This window comes from Carassius carassius, chromosome 10, assembly GCF_963082965.1.
Source record: "Carassius carassius chromosome 10, fCarCar2.1, whole genome shotgun sequence".
Lineage (NCBI taxonomy): Eukaryota > Metazoa > Chordata > Actinopteri > Cypriniformes > Cyprinidae > Carassius > Carassius carassius.
In genome coordinates this window covers 16,316,090-16,335,760 of record NC_081764.1, presented here as the reverse complement: position 1 = coordinate 16,335,760, position 19,671 = coordinate 16,316,090, and the positions used below count along the sequence as shown (strand labels likewise).

The 19,671-nt window shown below is 37.7% G+C and overlaps 1 protein-coding gene across 13 annotated transcripts in view; it reads left to right on the top strand.

The window, feature by feature from the left end:
- The window catches only part of LOC132151886 (tumor protein 63-like), a 45,740-nt gene that overhangs the window by 24,101 nt on the left and 1,968 nt on the right, over positions 1–19,671 (top strand). For 3 of the 13 annotated variants that reach the window (XM_059560382.1, XM_059560388.1, XM_059560387.1), the window contains 9 exons: positions 11,854–12,040; positions 12,139–12,254; positions 12,402–12,511; positions 12,589–12,725; positions 12,954–13,036; positions 13,906–14,030; positions 17,915–18,057; positions 19,248–19,431; positions 19,539–19,632. In XM_059560382.1, coding sequence (XP_059416365.1) covers positions 11,854–12,040; positions 12,139–12,254; positions 12,402–12,511; positions 12,589–12,725; positions 12,954–13,036; positions 13,906–14,030; positions 17,915–18,057; positions 19,248–19,431; positions 19,539–19,632 — 1,179 coding nt within the window. Of the gene's footprint in view, positions 1–11,853; positions 12,041–12,138; positions 12,255–12,401; positions 12,512–12,588; positions 12,726–12,953; positions 13,037–13,905; positions 14,031–16,246; positions 17,363–17,914; positions 18,058–19,247; positions 19,451–19,538; positions 19,633–19,671 lie in introns of those variants that run through there. The other 10 variants (XM_059560383.1, XM_059560389.1, XM_059560384.1 and 7 more) reach the window with 5 other exon arrangements.

Genomic DNA, 19,671 nt, shown 5'->3' with positions numbered 1-19,671 from the left:
AGACACATCATACACAAACTTGTTTTTTTGTTCGTTTTCATTTTTCAGAGGAAACACATCCCCTCTATCATTTTCAGTTCACGTTTCTTGGCTCTGTGTTTGTTTTGTTTGATGTCCTTTAGAGCAGAGTCTCCATTTTGCTTCCAACATTATGGCACGGTTTTGTTTGGCCACTGGTTCACCTGTTAAGAACGCCGTGAGCGAAGGAATGCGACCACTGGAGTTGTTGTCTCAAGAAGTGAGCTGGGGATTAGTAGAATGGGTCAGTAATACTCGTGTAAATACTCCATGCCTTCCTACTGAACCCTTCAGTGCCGAAGGGGCTATTCCCTGCTCATTGAGTAAAGCTTGTCGACTGCGTCTCTCATAATGCCGCAGGACAAGGAGATGAGAACAAGGATAGAAGTTGGGGGAGGACAGAAGCGCTCAAAGAGACGAGTGTTCCAGCGAAAGGTGGCAAGATGCAACTTGTCCATGGAACATCTGCAGGCCCGTCCCACGCCTCGTGAGATGGAGCTGAGACTTGTTTGTGTCAACGAGCCTGTCAAGACTTGTCTGACATTGCCAGGTTAAGCCCTAAAACCTAAGCAAGCAGAGGAAGAAGAAAGAAAAGGAGGGAGAGGTTAATTTACCTACCAAAAAAAAAAAATCTGGAGTTGAAAAGATATTTATGATAGGGCAATGATTTCAAACAAAGGCGTATCTGGATCTCTGACAGGTTCTGTTTGGAGAACTGTTGTTCTTGTTGTTTTGTGTCATTGAACAATAAAAGATAAACTGTGCTTTTAGACAATGCAAGCGGTAGAGCTGGACTGAGTCAAAGAGAAGATCAGTCTTTTCAGCACCAGTCTGCTTTAGCACACTTGCACAATCATAATCTCCATCTTCTCATGCAGTCAAGATGGCATAGTGCTACCTGAAAAGGTCCAGCATATACTTATTAGACATGACCTTAAATCCCATCTTTTGTGCAACACCTTCAGAGTGTATTTGAATTAGGAAGAGAAATGCACCATTTTCATCAAAAGAAGAAATAAAGGTAGCTGTAAGGAAAAAATTTGCCAGCACTCAGGGCGACCAAAATGAGGGGAAATCCAGCATAATTACACCAAAGCTTGTCACACGTTTTCTGGGAAAGATCATATTTCCAAAGCATATAATTTAATCACAGGGCATTAACTAGTGCCAGGAAGCATTGGGGCATTTGTTTACATCACTAGAGAAAGTATGAATCTGATGAGGGTTGGTAACATGATGAATTTTCCTCCAAATGCACTACAAACACAACAAGTTATTGATGTCTGAAAACCAATTGCATTTAAATGTTCTTTTGCTTCACCCTTTTGTGCATATTTTCCTCTTTGGAATCAAATGAAGTGTATATGAATAAACACCATGCAAAGCTTTCAGGCCTGACGAGCAAAATCGTGGCTTGATTGATTCACTATTCAAAACCATAGTTGCATACATTTTCCTAAGTCATGCAAACATGCACCACCACAGACAACCATTTATTGCCTCTGTGTTTCAGTGTAAAGAGCATGCAATAATGAGTTATTAGCTGCTTAGCCCCCAACACTTCTAGCAAGAAATATTAAGCAAAGATGAACAGCAATGCCCTGTGAAATTAGCTTTTGAACAGAATTGCATTTTCTGATTAAGTTTTGCACCCTACACTCAACTTCTGTTTTATTTCAAATGCTTCACTTTCCAAACTCGGCAAACAGGTATTTTTATCATTGCGCCAAAGATGAGAAAAAGACATTTTATTTCTTTCCTAATGAAACAGGTTTTGAGAAGCAACGGGCGTGATGGTACATGTCAGGTATGAGGTGGGACAAGACCAGAGGCGCCAGAGCGTTGGGCCAACCCGCCCTGCCATGCTAGGACATGAATACAGCCTTAGCCTGCAGCCCTGTTCTGTTCAAACACACACACACTGCAGCTGACAACTTGTCACAACACGTACAACGCTGTATGTGTGTGTGTTTGTTGTCTGTGTGACTGCGGTTGTGTGTGCACAAATCTCTGTTTGTGTAGAAATCTCTTGAAGAAACCGGTTTACATTGCCGTTTAAAAGTTTAGGATCAGTAAGATTTTTTATGTTGTTTGTTTTTTTAAAGAAGTTTTTTATGCTCAAGGTTGCATTGATTTGATCAAAAATACAGAAATAGTGCAATAGTGTAATGCTTTCTATTTCAAATGATTAAAAAAATACTCCAGCCTTCAGTGTCACATCATTTTAATATGTTGATTTATTATCAGTGTTGGAAAAAGTTGTGCTCCTTTTTTTTTCTTGAATAAATCAGAATAATATATTTTTTTTTCATCTCTGTATTTTGGATCAAATAAATGCAGCCTTGATGAGAAGAAGAGAGTTAAATTTGTCAATATTGATTGTTAATTAAAGTATACTCAGGGTGCGAATTGTGAAAAAAACAGAGGGGGGATGTTTTGAAACATTTTAATTCATAAAAATAAACTAGAAACTGAACTAGATGACGCCATGCGCTAATTAGCATATTTATGACGTAAGTGAATTGTATTGTATTCCAAGTTGAAGTCGGCCGCGTGCCGCCATCTTGTAGCAGAACTTCACTTGCGTTAGCATCCCATTGACTCCCATTCATTTTGGAGTCACTTTGACAGCGAATAACTTTACATCTGAGGCGTTTAAAGACTCCATTTGTCCATTATTTATTTCTAAAGATACACGACAATGTATAAAGTGCTCCATTACCTTCTATGTTACATTATGGCCCCGTAGAAACAGTTTTGTAAAAATATGCTAACGGTTGCGTCATAACTAGAGATCGACCGATGTGGGTTTTTCTATAGCCGATGCCGATGCCGATGTTTAGAGGTCAGAGTCAGCCGATGGCCGATATGTGCTGCCGATTTTTAGGGCCGATATCTTGAAGTTCTCCCCTTCATTTGCATGCTAAAATGAAACACTAATAATAAGTGGATGCACAACATTTCTAAACTTATCATCATTTATTGAGCACTGACTTGAACCATCTCTCGAATCTTAATTTTGTGCACTGCACGGTATTAAAATAAAAAATGTATCCAAAGTTAACCAAACAAAATCAATAAACTGACCAAGTATTAAATATATAAAACAGGTAATATATATATATATATATAGTCAATCAAGTCAATCATTTGCATTAAAGTTTTAGAGCATTTATCAAGTAGAATTTTTCAAGTTTCTTGGAACATAAATGTAAACTTAAATGTACATTTAAATAAATACAATTTTAGAAATAAAAATCAATTAAACTGAAAAATATAAAAAAATAAATATATAAAAAATAAATAACAGTAGTGCTGCAAACACACTAGCAACCAGCAACATTTGTGTTTGGTATAAAGGACACAGAACATCTAAAGTACATTCTAATTTCAAACTTACATCGCAGTCTGTTCATTATTAAAATAAAGTACAGTCAACCAAACATATAAAAAGTTACACTGGTCAGTTTAAATAGACCGTATACCGGTCCACTCTGCTGTTATTCCAAGGACGTTTTTGCTCATGTGTAGAGGATGATCTTTCCGTCTAGTTTACATTACATAAATAAAAAATATTATAGTTTAACATTCAGATACATTGCGAATATGGAAACATTTGTATATGTGCAGAACGAGACGTGAGCAATAACCTCCAAATACATCTAGTCAAACCCGCGCTCGCTCGTCCTCGTATGAATCGGATCAGCAAAAAAAAAGGCCAAGACAAATAAACATACGTTTTGTCTTTTTTTTTTAATTATCATTAAATTATTCAATTAAAATATAGGAAATCAACTTAAAGTGCACATAATATCTTCTTTTTAACATAATAGCCCGACTTCTCATTTTCCAGTGTGCTGTGATGAAGTGAGCAGTTATCGTCACATAGCTCTCCGTCCCCCTGGACGTCCAGCCAGGGCCGGCCCGCGGCATAGGCGGTATAGGCAAATGCTAAGGGCGCCACTCATCCATAGGGGCGCCAGAATGAGTGAACGAGTGAATGAGTTTTTTTTTTTTTGTTTTTTTTTACATATTTTTTTTATAATAGGCTACTATTTAAAACCATTAATTCGAAATACTACCAAATAAAACAAACAAACAAAAAAAAGTCCGGCTCTTCAATCTTCCCCCGCCCATCGAGTGCTTGAAGTGCGTCAGAAACAGAGCGCGCGCACGATCAGTTGTTGGTAATTTGTTGTGTAGCGTGCCCGACGCATAGGGCCCGACGCCGCATCCAATGTAGACAGCACTGCTTCTGTTAACACACAGCTCGTAGAAACGGGCCTGGCAGCTCGTGCCAGTTCTAGACAAGGTGAAAGTTTCCTGATTGTGACGGAAGGCCGAATTTACATGACACATTATAAATGAGCATAGTCTGCGATAGATACAGTGCCAAAAAGAAGAGAAGAGGATAAAGACAGAGGTAAAGAGATGTAGTGAAAGAACAATTTATTGCATAGGAGTAAGATACTATAATTTCATGGCAGTTATTTTTACCTTAAACTTAATGTTAGCAGTTGTTCTGAGTTCTGAGTCCCCAGACTGTGATTTTGTACAATCATGTCAGTTTTAAGACGCATTTTTTATTATCACCTTTTTATTAATGTTTTACTCTACAGTTGTGCAGTTTTGGGGGGATACAGTACAGGCCAAAAGTTTGGAAACATTACTATTTTTAATGTTTTTGAAAGAAGGTTCTTCTGCTCATCCAGCCTGCATTTATTTGATCAAAAATACAGAAAAAAAATGTAATATTGTGATATATTATTACAATTTAAAATAATTTGTTTTCAATTTATTCTACTTTAAATTATCATTTATTTCTGTGATGCAAAGCTGAATTTTCAGCATCAATAATTCATTCTTCAGTGTCACATGTGACATCCGGTCTATCACATGGTCCTTTAGAAATCATTCTAATATGATGATTTATTATGAGTTCTGCTGAACAGTTCTGCTGTAATGTGTGTGTGTGTGTGTGTGTGTGTGTGTGTGTGTATATATATATATATATATATATGCTAAATCATGAACACAATGACAGGGTGAAATGGGCTGTGATGCATGGGGCGCCAGGTAAAATCTTGCCTAGGGCAGCAAATTGGTCAGGGCCGGCCCTGCGTCCAGCCGTCTGTCGTGAGCGAAACAGAGGATGCTCGGGATAGTTCATCCACAACTTTTTTCTTCTCCTGTTCATAAAGATCTGGCACAATCTTTTCACTCTAACCTCTTTCCTTCATCATTATATCTGACAGGGAATCCAAAATGCGCGGGGCGTTCAAGCTCCTCCGTTCCTCCGCTCGCCATTACCACTGAGTGTGGACTAAACATGCGCAACTTTTTTTTTTTCATAAATCAATCCGGGGGTCACGTGTGTGCCGAAGCGAAGATATTGATCAATGATGATCCGTTGCACCACTACTATAGTGTCATTTGAAAACATTGCAGTTGCGTTTTAAAATACAACAACAAGCACCACGAAACCATTTAAAGAGGCGCATTCAGCGGTCTTCCTTGACGGGAAACAGTCAACAAAGTAAAATAATCTCCAACGTATGGCGCGCTCTCTTCATTTTATCAAATGATCATAATCACATCTATTCATTTATAGTCCTGCTACTAGCATTTTATTGAGACTAAAACCCCTTTAATTCGGGTGAGAAAGCTTTTTTTCCAAGTGACTTTTGCACATAATAATACCGCTGCAGACGCATTTTGCAGCATTAAAGTAATTAATTGATCATTAATTTAAACGACGATGGATCATGGAAATTATCGAATATTGACATCCCTAAATACAAATGAGTTGGATGGAAAACTGGTTATTGTCTGCATCTGTTAGCAGAGTAACTCACGCAGACAACAGGATTACTGTTTCACATCAACCAGTTTTGTTCAGACTGGCGCACTTTTATTTAAACAGAAACATGTGCATTCATTCAGTCACTGATTAGGTCACATGACATACACTCTGCAATATGATTGCCTGGTTCAAGGAAAATAAATAAAAGGTAAACAAACCAAATATAAATGAGAGCACATATTTATCTCAAAGCAGTGATTGTAGTTTCAGCTCTGATGACATATTCCGTAACACTCTCACTCGACAATTTTTGGAGTGAAGTTAGCTCTGTGTACAAGCTTATTACCCGGGGCTTCCCTTTGCCAGCATAATATCCACGTAAAATCTCCAGCGCTGTACGTCCGTCATCTGCTGCTTCTCTCATGACCAGCGACAGGCTTTTGTCATCCAGGAACTGTATCAGCTCAGCATAGGCTTCGGCGTTTTTCGTCTCGTCTTCCTCATCTTCGACAGAAGGCTCATTCAAAATAGTCTCTTTCAGTCCTTGTAAACAAAGGTGACCCAAAAATTTCGTCTCCCATAACTCATAATTTTTCTCATCTCCGTCAAAGACAAGCCTTGACCAGTGGCTCGATGATACCGCTGCTTTTGTCTTTCTGCTCATGTTTGCAGCCTCATGTCATTTCTCTTACAAACTCGGGTACACGCAGTTAAGTTTTCGTTGCGACTTAACACCCGTATTCTGGGCCCATAACCTGTTAGCAGAGTAACTCACGCAGACAACAGGATTACCGTTTCACATCAACCAGTTTTGTTCAGACTGGCGCACTTTTATTTAAACAGAAACATGTGCATTCATTCAGTCACTGATTAGGTCACATGACATACACTCTGCAATATGATTGCCTGGTTCAAGGAAAATAAATAAAAGGTAAACAAACCAAATATAAATGAGAGCACAATATTTATAAATCTCAACAGCATCAAACCATGCTTCCGAACAAATGTGATTCACCGTTCTGGGCAGCTCCACCACAGCTGTCTCTCCGAGCATGCTGCTGTCTGTGAGCGGGGCGGAGTAACGTCAGAGACAGTTTACTTTGGTAACGTCACGCTGCAGTGTTTGTTAGAGCTGTCAACTTCTCCACCCCATTTACAGAGTGAAATTCTCTGACTACCTTTATCTCCCAGGACTGTTGTTGAATCTTCCAAAACTTTTGGCTTGGGGTGCTTCACATGAACATGATCTTTCCACCGCACCAATAACACGGGGCTGCCCGCCGACGTGCCTGACTTTAAATCGGCGCTACTAAACACGGATATCGGCCGATGCCGATATATTAAAAAATGACAAATATCGGCCCGATATATCGGCCGACCGATATGTCATAACCACTCTACTCTCTGTCGCACAGTAGAGAAATTACCATACAGACAGGAGGAGAAGCTCGCAGGCAATCGGGGAGACCTCAAGAGAGAAGCCCATAGATACAAGCCCTGGCGTTACATTTTAAAATACTATACAAAATAATTAATCAGAATACTTACTCCTGCTCACTCACGCCAAAGAACTCCCCGCTCAAGCTCGCCGTCTCTGCAAGATTAACGATGGCAGTTTGTACGCACAGCTACTAGAAGATTTACATCTGTCAGACAGGTTGCTGACGTCATCAAGCTTAGTTTGAGTCTGCGCGTCAGAAACGGATGTAAAAAAATGGGCTAAAAATGGGCTTCACTTGTCTCAATTGAGTTCCAATGGGGTCGCTGTGTCCATTTCTTTTACTGTCTATGATTGTATTGCCTCTCTATGCTCACATACTGCAATTTAATTTAGCCATTTAATTAAATTCTCAATAAAACTGTTTTTATTACTATATTTTAATGTTTCTGTTAAACGGAATGAATATTATAATGACTGAAACTAGGTCCATAAGACTACAACCAGCTCTCAAACATCTGCACTAATAAAATCAAATACACATACGATAAAGTCAGTGGTTGTGCTGTGACTGATGTCGGCTATACTTGCTTGTTAAATAGAGTTAGAAGCAACAGAATATCTTCTTCTTCTTTTTTTAACTGAAAGTGCTGCTGCTCTCTGCACTCGCTGAACACAGCAGATGCAGAGAGAGAGGCTCGCGCTGGGAAAGAGAGACCTCGCGCTCATGCGGCAGCACCAGAGTCTCAGAGACTAAATAATGATTGCCCAAAAAGTTGCTAGATTTGTCGCTAGTCGCTAAATCTAGCGACGAAGACGCCAAGTTAGCAACTCCACTGCCCAGCAGACCGGCTTCAACCGTCTCGCAAGTGTTGATAGGCTATTACTCGTGAGGTGTAACCAATCAGATAGCGCCGTGGGCGGGACATTGAGCAAGTCTGCAGAGTGATGAATACAAAGAGGCTGCGCGCGTGCGCGGCAGCTATATCAGAGCCAGCCAAAGTAGCGCATTTTAAAATAAAATTGACTTTAATCAAATCACGGAATTCGTGATAAGTTTTGTGAGCCGTCTCGCCACTAGTGTAGTAGCACTGATCAGTTTGAGGGGGGGGGGGGGTAAATTTATCCCCACCGGGGATAAAAATAATTAAGCAGAGGCAGGGATACATTGACCAGAAAGGGGGAAATCCCACGCATCCCCCCAACAAATCGCACCCTGAGTATACTAATACATCAGTGTTATTAATTGTTTGATCAGTGTTTACTATACTAACTACAAGTAGTTGAAGTACTAAAATCATAAACTAAAACGGAAATAAAGTACATAGAAAGCTAAACAGAAAAACATCAAAACTAATCAAATTTACAAAACCACAACAAAATGACTCAAACTAAACTTAAAAACTGTAAACTGAAGATCTAAAAATATAAACATACTATTGTTATGGTATATAAATAATACATTAGTTATATGTGATGTGTTAACATGTATTGCAGTGTTTAGTGTTATGTGTGAATGAACAATTATACATCAAAATTAACTTTAATAAATAAATAAATACATTAAATTATTTATTATTAGTTCATGCATTAATTAAATAGACAAATGCATTACTGCATTAACTAATAGACAAATTAAACATTGTTGTAAAATATCAATGAGTCGTTCTCATCCTAGATTGTAAATCCCCCTTTTCTGTTCAAAGAGTAATTTTAAACTTTTGTGTGTGCGTGTGTGTGTGTGTGTGTGTGTGTGTGTGTGTGTGTGTGTGTGGTAATTCACATTGTAGCCTGTGACTGGAACATAATTGCATGTTAACACCACCGTGCCCCTCCCTGTAAAACAGCTAATGCCTCAAATTCATCAGATCATTTTATGGCCCCACCCTTCATGTGTGTGCCTGTGTTTCCCTGTCAGAAGTGTCTCATTTGGCCCCAAGCAAACACAACAGCCTTCACACATATTCACATTCTCAAAATGTGTTGCTTTAGGGCTAGAATTGGCACATCAACTGCTTTGTTTATGTGCTGGTAGGGTTTGTAGGTTGGCGTTTAAGATGTTACAAAATATGTAAGAACGGTGTTTTGTTGTTGGTATGTCAAGCTTCTGTCATTTATATCTGTCGCTGGCTTTTTTGCTGGGCCTCTGTGTGACTGACCCTTTGGCGTGTACAACTAGAGGTGTGTACAACTCTCTCTTTAGTCCTCGTATCCTCTTCTCTCTCCCTCACTCACCTCATTTAACTGAATGACAGGAGCGTACAGAGGCATATCAGGTTAGGAGCAGAGGGGCAATTACAGTTATTTATCTTTCTTTTTTTATAGAACACCTTTCAAAAAAGCATTGAGTTCACGCACAAAACGCTTTCACCATCCACCGGTGAAAGCACCCATGCAGGCACTAAATTAGTCAGAGCTAAAATGGGTCAAGTCAGTTCTGAGAGTGCAGGTGATGAGTGTAGAAGCTTCGTGCTGTTGCTACGCTGAAGACATCGTGAGCAAGTGATATGACAGGACAGGAGGCAAAAATATGAACTATTCAAATCTATTTTCAGTGTAGCTGACAAAAAGGCTGAATTTGTTAACATCAGTTAATGCATTAGTCGTAAACTAACAATGATTTTTTTTAAATATTATATTAATTCATGATATTTGTATCATAAACAATTCATAACTTTAAATATAATAAAATCTTTTTATGTAAATGTGAAGTTTTAGTGTTAACATGTAAAATGCATTCTTAAATGCAAAAATTACCATTATGCTAGATTATTAAATGCGGTAAAAGTGTAGTTCATAACTTTCTAATACGACTGAACCATATGGTAAAGCTTTGGTAAAGATATATATTTTTTTTAGTTTGTTCTAATAATTCCTTCAGGAAATGGCCAGGATTTGTGTGTGCTTGTTCTTGTCGAGGTTGTGTAATACTCTGAAAGCTCACAAGCAGGTGTTGGGACGGGCTCCTCTCATTGGAACACTTCATATCAAAAGTTAATAGAGCTGGAATTAAATGTTGCATTGTTCTTCAAAATAGCCCCTGGCAGCATTCACAGCAGTTTTTTCTTTCTTTACTTATTTCTTTTTTTTCTTCTTCACCTTTTCAAATGAATTTAACAGGAAAGTTTTCTTCACAGTTATTTTACATGTACTTGATACGCTGCTTTCAGAGCAAGAATTCATTTAAATGCTGCAAAGAAAAGTATGGTCTGTTATTTTTCTTAAAAAAAGAAGTGATGTGCAACCAGTCATTATCTACAATACAAAATCTGTGGCATACCATTCGTTTTTGCAATATTGGTGGCTAAGTGATGATTTGCATTTGTCACAATGTTGGCGGTCACGGTTTGTGAGACTGTTTAATTTATTTTTCTTTTTGACCCATCGTGTGTGGTTAGACAGCATCTTAAACACCTGATGATGCTGTAAGTATGAGTAACACCGGAGAGTTAGCCTGTGGTGATGAGGATGATTCAAGCACATGGTGTGATGCCAATGATTTTTGTGGTCAGTGACGCCCTAAACGTCAAGCTGTCATCAGTGATGAAGAGGATTTTGGGAAATGCAGTTGAGATTACCTCATACCATTTGTATTGAAAGATATGTACGGTGAATTTTCATTAACATGTTACACATCGAGAAACTATATTGCTAAACCTCCAGCCAACTTCTGTATAAAAACAGCTATTCTTCTGTAAACTGTTGATCTGAACATGTCAGTTTATATTAGAATGGTATTATAATCGATTTAGACCATTGGTTCTCAACTCTTTCAACTTCCAGGGGGGAATCAAGCTGGCTTAAAATGATTTAAAATGAGACAAAACAATTTTATATTTATTAGTTAAAATTACCCCCAAACTTTTGGAATTCTACCTACAATTTAATTCATTTTTATTTTAAGAATTTCAGGTACTGGGGGGGGGGGGGCATTGAAAATGTTAAATAATTTAAATTCAATTTTATTGAAAGCCTATTAAAGGTATTTAAGGGATATCTAAGCTTTTCATTGCTCAACACTGGAAATATCATCACATCAGGACAATCATTTTTACTTCAAATTTTCTGTGTCAAAACAGTGCTGATGTATTCCTAGAGGAATCATGCATCAGGGTGATTTGGAAAGCACATTTCAGCGTGTGTCTTTAATCACAGGTATATCTTAACCTGTGACATCTGTAGGGTAGAACCAGAAGTCCTGCCGCCTAAAGCCAGCTGCTCTTGCCTTTAAAGACTGATATATGGCACTTATTCCACTGAAGCATTGCCAGAGTGCAGCTGTTTTTGCAGCTGTGTGGCTCTCTTTCTTTGTATAGGTAATAAAAAAAAGACCTTTAATGGAAGTTTAGTAGTTTATAGCAGCTTCTATTGAATTATTGCATTTAATCATTTTGAAAAAAGTAATTATTTTTAAACATTAAGAACATTTTACATAAACACTTTAGTAATATGTATTAAAATGTGCTTATATTTTTCAAATAAGAGGGCGGTGATATTACAGACGCGTAAAGTCAATTTCAATTATTTCGTGTTTTCAATTGTTTTTTGTTGTTGTAGTTACTTGCTAACCAAACTCTTCTCTTTTTTTCTTCAGTACTCGACAGAACTGAAGAAGCTGTACTGTCAGATTGCCAAAACGTGTCCCATTCAAATCAAGGTCCTTACCAACCCGCCCCAGGGTGCAGTCTTACGGGCCATGCCTGTCTATAAGAAAGCTGAGCATGTTACCGAGGTGGTCAAACGATGCCCGAACCATGAATTGAGCAGAGAGTTCAATGACGGTATGTCACTTCTCTGATTTTGTAGTCTAGAAATGTGATTAAACATGTTTTTAATCATCAGCTTGATGGTGTAATCTACTGAATTTTGTGTTTAATAGGCCAGATAGCCCCGCCCAGTCACCTGATTAGGGTTGAGGGGAACAGTCATGCTCAATATGTGGAGGATTCCATTACTGGGCGTCAGAGTGTGCTGGTGCCTTATGAGCCCCCTCAGGTGAACACTCACACTCAGAGAACCCTGGCTGTTCCTACATACACCGCACACCTGAAATCATTCCCAACAGATGGTCATTTAACATAACAGCTCTAGAGAAATGACCAATGTTGAGTAGTGCATGACACGACTGTTCCCTATTAACAGGTGGGCACAGAGTTCACAACCGTCCTGTACAATTTCATGTGTAACTCCAGCTGTGTTGGTGGAATGAACAGACGTCCTATTCTCATAATCGTCACTTTGGAATCCAGAGAGTAAGACCATTTTAAACATTGAATAAAATATCCCTTATAGGAAATATGTGAATTAATTGCTTGATCGATTTCTCCAGTGGTCAGGTTTTGGGCCGACGGTGTTTTGAGGCTCGTATCTGTGCATGCCCTGGACGTGACCGCAAAGCTGATGAGGACAGCATTCGTAAACAGCATGTCAGCGATGGCTCAAAGAGCAGTGAGGGTACGAAACGCCGTAAGTAGTGCTGGTGGCTGGTGACTGGGCTTCATCTAACACAAACACATTTGCAGCGCATGTTTCTTATTCCTAGGTAGTTCTCTGACCTCCATATAAACTGCATGCCCTCTTGTACAAACACACTCACTGCAACATTTCCACCTGTTCTGTGCTTTGGCTTTGCGTCTTGTGCTTTAAGATCTTCTACTACAGCTGTTTCACTTCCTCTATCTCTGTCTTCCACAGCTTTCCGTCAGACCTCTCACCTCTCTCAGCTAAACTCCATCAAGAAGCGAAGATCCACTGATGAGGAAGTGTTTTGTCTGCCTGTGAGTATCTCAAGTTTATCTGCAGTATCCCAGCATCAGATTTGTAGTTGTTGATGCAACAATTATTAGGGGCGGTTTAGAGTAGACAGGATGCTTTTTTGCATCTTTTTTTTTCTAATGTAAGCGTTCACTAGGTGGATGTCTTTGAAAAGCCACTTTTAAAGATGTGAAACCTGCATTGTCTTTCATTCTGTTGCTCTTTATTTAATTCTACAAACAAGAATTATTTCTGTGTGAATGGTGCATTACTTGATAAGGAAGTGTTAATATCTATGAAAACTGCTTATATTATGCAGTGTTAGTATTTTGTACTATATAGTCCATTAAAAATATTCAACTACATAATAAATACATATAAAATCTTAAAATATTAAATATATATTAAAGTTAAAATTACATATTAAAATAATAATGTATTATTCATAACTGTTATTCATAATTACAGTCATCAAAGAAAAGTGTCATTCATAATTTGTTAACTTTTAGTTAATACATTAGTGTATAAAAAATGACTAATTACAAATATTTTACAGCATTTATTAATCAAGGTTAACAAATCTTTACATACTTTTACATACACTACTATTCATATACTATTTGAAATCTGTAAAATAGTATATTACAAATCAACAATAACTTGAGTGAATTATGAATTATGAATACCTTTACAACGCATTAGGAATACTTTACATTTAGATTTATATGTAGGCTTTATAGAAAGCGTTACAGAAATATTTGATACTGAAAAGATAATACAAAGATAGTACTTCACAGACATTTTTTAAGCAGATATTCAAAGTGAAGAACTGAGCATAATTTAGGCATCTGGCATCCAGGCTTACCCTTCTCTCTCCTTCTCTGTGCTTCAGATTAAAGGCCGTGAAATCTATGAGATTTTGGTGAAAATCAAAGAGTCTTTGGAACTTATGCAGTTCCTCCCTCAGCAGACTATTGAGTCATACAGACAGCAACAGCAGAACCTACTGCAGAAACAGTGAGTACCTTATACACGCAGGAAAATTCCGCAATAAAAAAAAAATATATATATATGGAGAATTGTTCTTCATCTCTTCATTTTTATAATGGGACTAGCCACAGCCAAACTGTAGGCACATACTACACTGTGTTAGCAAGGTCCACCCCTCAGATTGATATTTGTGTCTGTTTTGTAATAATTTGATCAATTTATTGCTTGATTTTAACACTGCATTTGATTGTGGTTGCTCATTGACTGACTGTGCACTGAATTGATCATTTAAGTATTTGGTTTGTTTGTTCAGCCATTAATTTTCGCCCCACCTGAGAGTTTCTAGAGTGCAAACTCTGCAACTTAACGTGGCAGTTTAATTCTCTCACACTGATGATAGAATCTTGGCTACAGCATGAAAGTATGAGTTTGGATTGCATCTTGCATGAGATTTATGTTGTGCATCATCGATGCTGTTAAAAGATTTGCCCTTAAACGAACCCTGCTGGTTTTGCTCGACATAAGTTCACATGGTAATAATAATAACGGTTTTACATTCTGCTTGGCTTCTTATTAAGGGTGTACCTTGCTGAGATGGTGATCTGATTTATTCACTTGCCCCCCCCCCCCCCCCCCCCCCCCACATTTTATGACGTGCAGACTACCACAGAACTTCAGTCAAACAAGTTTAAACTCTGCCTACAAATTGTTATTGGTCTTCATGGTAAATGCAAATTAAGTCGATTAATGGAAAATGCAAGCTTAGTCTGTTCTCAGACTTTAGCCTCTAGCAAAGTTTTTACAGAAATACATTGTATCTGCTGTAATAGTGCTCAACAGAGGGGGAGAGACCTGTAAATTATGCTTTAAATGAGCATTTTCACCCTTCATGTTTTTGTCAGCTTGTTTCATTAAGGAACAACTGGTTTCTAACTATATGTTGGAATGTAGTATGTACACTCGGATTGGGATGTCATTGCTTTTCTTCCTGTAAATTTCCTTAAGACTACCTAAACCATCCACACCCAACTGTGCTGTTCAGTCATGGCATCTGTTTGTAGGTCAAATGGATTCATTATGCATTCCTTATGGAAGTTCTAATGGGTTTTAGAATAGCCTATTTTTCAATTATTGAGTAAAATAAGGATTTTGGTTCCGTAACCACCCATATTTTGGCAACTGTAGTCATTATGTTAGCAGTTTTTTTAGAACAAAATGTGAAAGCCTTTTAAAATAATCAACCACCGGCTACGTTATACTTTTAAATAAAAAATCACTATTCTAAAAACCCATAGATGTTCCTAAGGGTACCCATGGCTCACAAATTCTGTTTCTCTACTGGGTTTTAAGAGTATAAACTGCTAAAACAGTTCAATGTGCTCTGTTTAGTTTGAGAACAGGTAGAGAAGCTGTTGATTTTAGGGTTAATTTGACCTTCTCATGCTTTGGTCTGAGCTACGTAAATGAGTAGGTAAGAATGACGAGGTAGCCATTATCTTTAAAACTGTCCCATTGTAGGACAAAGACAGAACGCACATGCTGTGGAATGTGCATCCTTTGAATGTCCAAAACTATCATTTGAGCATAGCATGTTAACACATTAAGGGCAGCCCCATTCTTGTTCAGATTTTTGGTAGATAGGTTAGCATTTTCAAGCACAAATGTAGTTTTCAGCATTGTCTGTATGTTGTTGCTTCTCTCTTTCATTCATAAATCTATACTTGTTCCTTCCTTTTCAATAAAGCTCCTTCTGTCTTAGATTCAATGGGTTGGGTGTTTTATTTGATTGATTTCCCCTTGTACTTTCTCACTCTTTCCACAGTTCAAAGACTAAACTTACTTAGTTGCTGCCACCTTGTGCACATGCTAAAAGATGAAAATCATGCATCCTGTTTAGTTTTAAGATGTTTCCTCATAGTTTGAGATTTTTTATAGTTAACACATTTTTTATTCACGTTTAAATCTCTATCTAATTGAATTCAAATGAATGAAGCCTGAAAAATGTGAATATGCATAATTTTTAAACATTTCTGTTTGATTTACCCATCATCACCTGTTTATCACTGTGGTCTCTCTCTTTCTGTTATTTCATGATGAAGTCTGATATCTTTTAATATTGTCAAGTTCTATTTTTCTTGCCATTTTGTTAATCCTCCACCTCTCTTTTTCTCTTGTCTCCTCACATCTGCCTGCGTTTCCGGTCTTTCTGTTTCTTACTGTCTATCTTTGACTCTTTCCTACAGCCTGTTAAGGGCCCGTTTGCGCTCTGAGCTTCTGGACCCAATAGGTGAGCAGAAGAGGCGCTTCAGTGCTTCCTGAAAGTAGGAATCACATTCCTCCTCCCTCAGAGCATCCCTCGCTCATCTCTCTCCATCTCTTCTTCATCTCATCCTCTACCCCTCAAAGGGGCTCCCTGTGCTTCTCCATACTGTCACTTGTGGTGACTTTTTCTATGCCACAAATGGGTTGAAGTCAGGATTTGGTTTCTACCCCCTGAAAACCTCGTTTTAAATATGTGAGCTCTCAAGTGAAGACGTATTAGATATTTTTTTTTTTTCAAGTTCAGTGCATGATTTTGTCCCTCCAAAGTGTATTATCTAAACTATGGCACTCATTTATCAATTGAAATGATCCATTTGTGTATTAAATCTGCTTACAATCACCTTACACTCAGATCTAGCTGCATTAGTATTCTTGCCAAAGTGTCAGAAGTTTCTTAAAACATTTCATTGTGTCTATACTTTTTTAATGTTACTTAAAGAGCCCTTGTGACTGAGGCGGCTTGTTTCCTCAGCATTTATTTTGTTTGTTGGACTGATATGCTGGTATTGCACAGAAACCCATTGCACATAAACAGTATAGCAACTTCTCAGCTGACCACCTTATTTCTGTCTTGCTCTCTTCTTTCCATCTGTTTTTCTTCTTTCTATCTCTCTAAACAATCCTGAATGTCGAAAACTGACCAGGAACCAAGCACACATCTTTTTTTATGGGACTCGGGACTCATAGTTTTTGTTTTTGCCTTTATTATTGGAGCTGGACTCATTGAGTTGTCTATAAATATGGGGGATAGACTTTATTGATGACAGAATTTTGATAATGCTGGTCATGTTTTGTAAAGTGCACTGCTGGGCAGTAAATTGTGTTTTGTTTGTGTCTTGATTATTTGTTCATTTTCTTAAAGATGTATTATCTGCTATGTACATGGCAGTTAAGAGAAAAGGAAATGAATGCTATAGTGTTGACAGATTCTTTTGTTGTTTCATATGAAATGAATGGTGGTTGTATTCTCAATGGCTCTTGCACTTTTTGTCAGTTACTACTATTCAATAAATGACTTCTCTGCTTTTGTGTTCCTATCCCTACTCTTCCACTTTGTTTCCTTTATTTTTCGACTCTTCTTTTTAGTTGAATTGTCAGGGGCTTTCAGTTAGAGCATTTCAAAATATCAGTGAACTGAAACAACTATTTTTATTATTTTATATGTAAATGTCGATTTCCGAATCATTTAAAGAAGTAGTTCATAACGTTCTGTCATTTACTCAGTCTCATGTCATTCGAAACCTGTTTTTTTTTTTTTTTTTTTTTAATGAAATACGGGTTTGTAACATGAGGGTAAGTAAATAGTGGCCTTTTCTTTGTGCGTGTGAAAGATCATTTTTCGTTTGATATTTATACTTAAAGTACAAGTAAATTGATTTATTTTCCTCTCAATGTGACTTTTAACCCATGTGCATGTTCATTCCACTTTTAGAATCACAGAATAGCACAGATATGTTCTGTGTAGCTCTACAGTTTAGGACATCCATGAAGTGGAAAGCATTTAATCATTTTCTGGAATATCCATATGTAAGCCTATGCAAAGGAACTTGGCTTCAGTAATCATCAGTGTATCATCGTCTGTCCCACAGGAACTCTCTGCCACCCCAGCCTGCCTTTGGTTCCAGCTCACCCACCCTCTGCAAGAACAAACTGCCTTCAGTCAGTCAGCTCATCAACCCCCAACAACGCAACACACTCACCCCATCCAGCATGACTGGAGGACTAACTGACAGTAAGGGCTCTATAAAATTATCAATAATTCCATTAATATATATTTATAGTCTATCCACCAATGTCTCAGTGTATGTTAGGGCTTACAAGAGATGGTATAAACAATATAAATTCTGATCTAAATTTTCCGTGTCTCAGAACCCTTAGAATCTCAGAGTCCCTAGTGAAGAAGATCCTGTCTGGGCTTGAGAGACACTCAGTTCTCAATGTCAATCTGACAGAGTGTTTCCTTTTAAAATTGAACTAGATCTTTGTGGGACAGTCTGCCTTCCCTTTGGCACTGTCAAAATTTACTTACACATGACAAATATGCATTCTCACATTTCACACATCAGGCCAAAGGTTTCATATGTTCTGAAATTACCTAATCCATATTTAGAGCCCTCAGGAGTTTGTTATTTCAGTCAATTTCAGTCAAAGGCGTCACAGTTTATGTAGTGTGTGTGTATATATAGTAATACTATAATACATTTTGGCAGGTTGGGGACATAGAAAATATTGCATGGTTTTATTTTATTGGTAACACTTTAAAATAAGGTTAAACATTAGTTAATGCATTTGTTATCATGAAAAAAAACAATGAATAATAAATTGTAATTTTACAAATGTTTGTCAGAGGTTTGGAATCTTTAAGATATTTTTACATGTTTTTGAAATTAATTACTTATGCTGACTAATGCTGTCTTCATTTGAAGAATACAGTAAAAACAATAGTAATACTGTGAGAGATTATACTTTAAAAATCTGTTTTCAGGATTTTTTGAGACCCCGAACTATTGAATGATTAATGAAACATTAAACTTTTTTCAACATTGATAAAGAAATTTCTTGTGCACCAAATCATCATATTAGAATAAGTTCTGAAGAAGAATGTGACACTGAGAACTGGGCTAATGGCTGCCTTAATTCAGCTTTGCTATCACAGAATTGAATCACATTTTAAAATGTCTTAAAATAGAAAGCAGCTTTTACACTTACTTTTGATTAAATAAATGCAGCCTTGGTGAGCATCAGAGAAGAAAAAAAACAGATTCCAAACTTTTGTATATTCTTCATTGTTTTTCTCATTAGAAATTACTATGAACAAAAATCATTATGCTGTAAAGGTTTATTTTATTCGTTCCTGATACCTTATGCATTAACATTGAACCTTATTGTAAAGTGTTACCGTTCTATTTCCCTTTTTTTGAGGTTTATTACAGTCTCAACCCTTTCCCCTCCCTTCAGTGACCCCTCCCATGATGGGCGGCCCTGTTCACATGAACACGGACATGAATGCCCTGAGCCCCACCAACCCCCTGCAGTCTCAGTTACAAATGGTGCCCTCTCACTGCACACCTCCGCCACCCTACCCCATGGATAACAGCATTTCCAGGTACACAAATACACTTACAGTAAGTCTCTCTGAATCAGCATGCAGGTGAAAGTGTAATATAATCATGTTATGTGATCGTGTTAAAGCTTAATATCTGTCAATTGCAGCTTCCTGTTGAGACTGGGCTGCTCAGCCTGTTTGGACTATTTCACAGCCCAAGGATTGACCAATATCTACCAGATTGAGAACTACAATTTAGAGGTGAGGAATTTGCCTTTCTCCTTTCTCCTGGAAAAATTA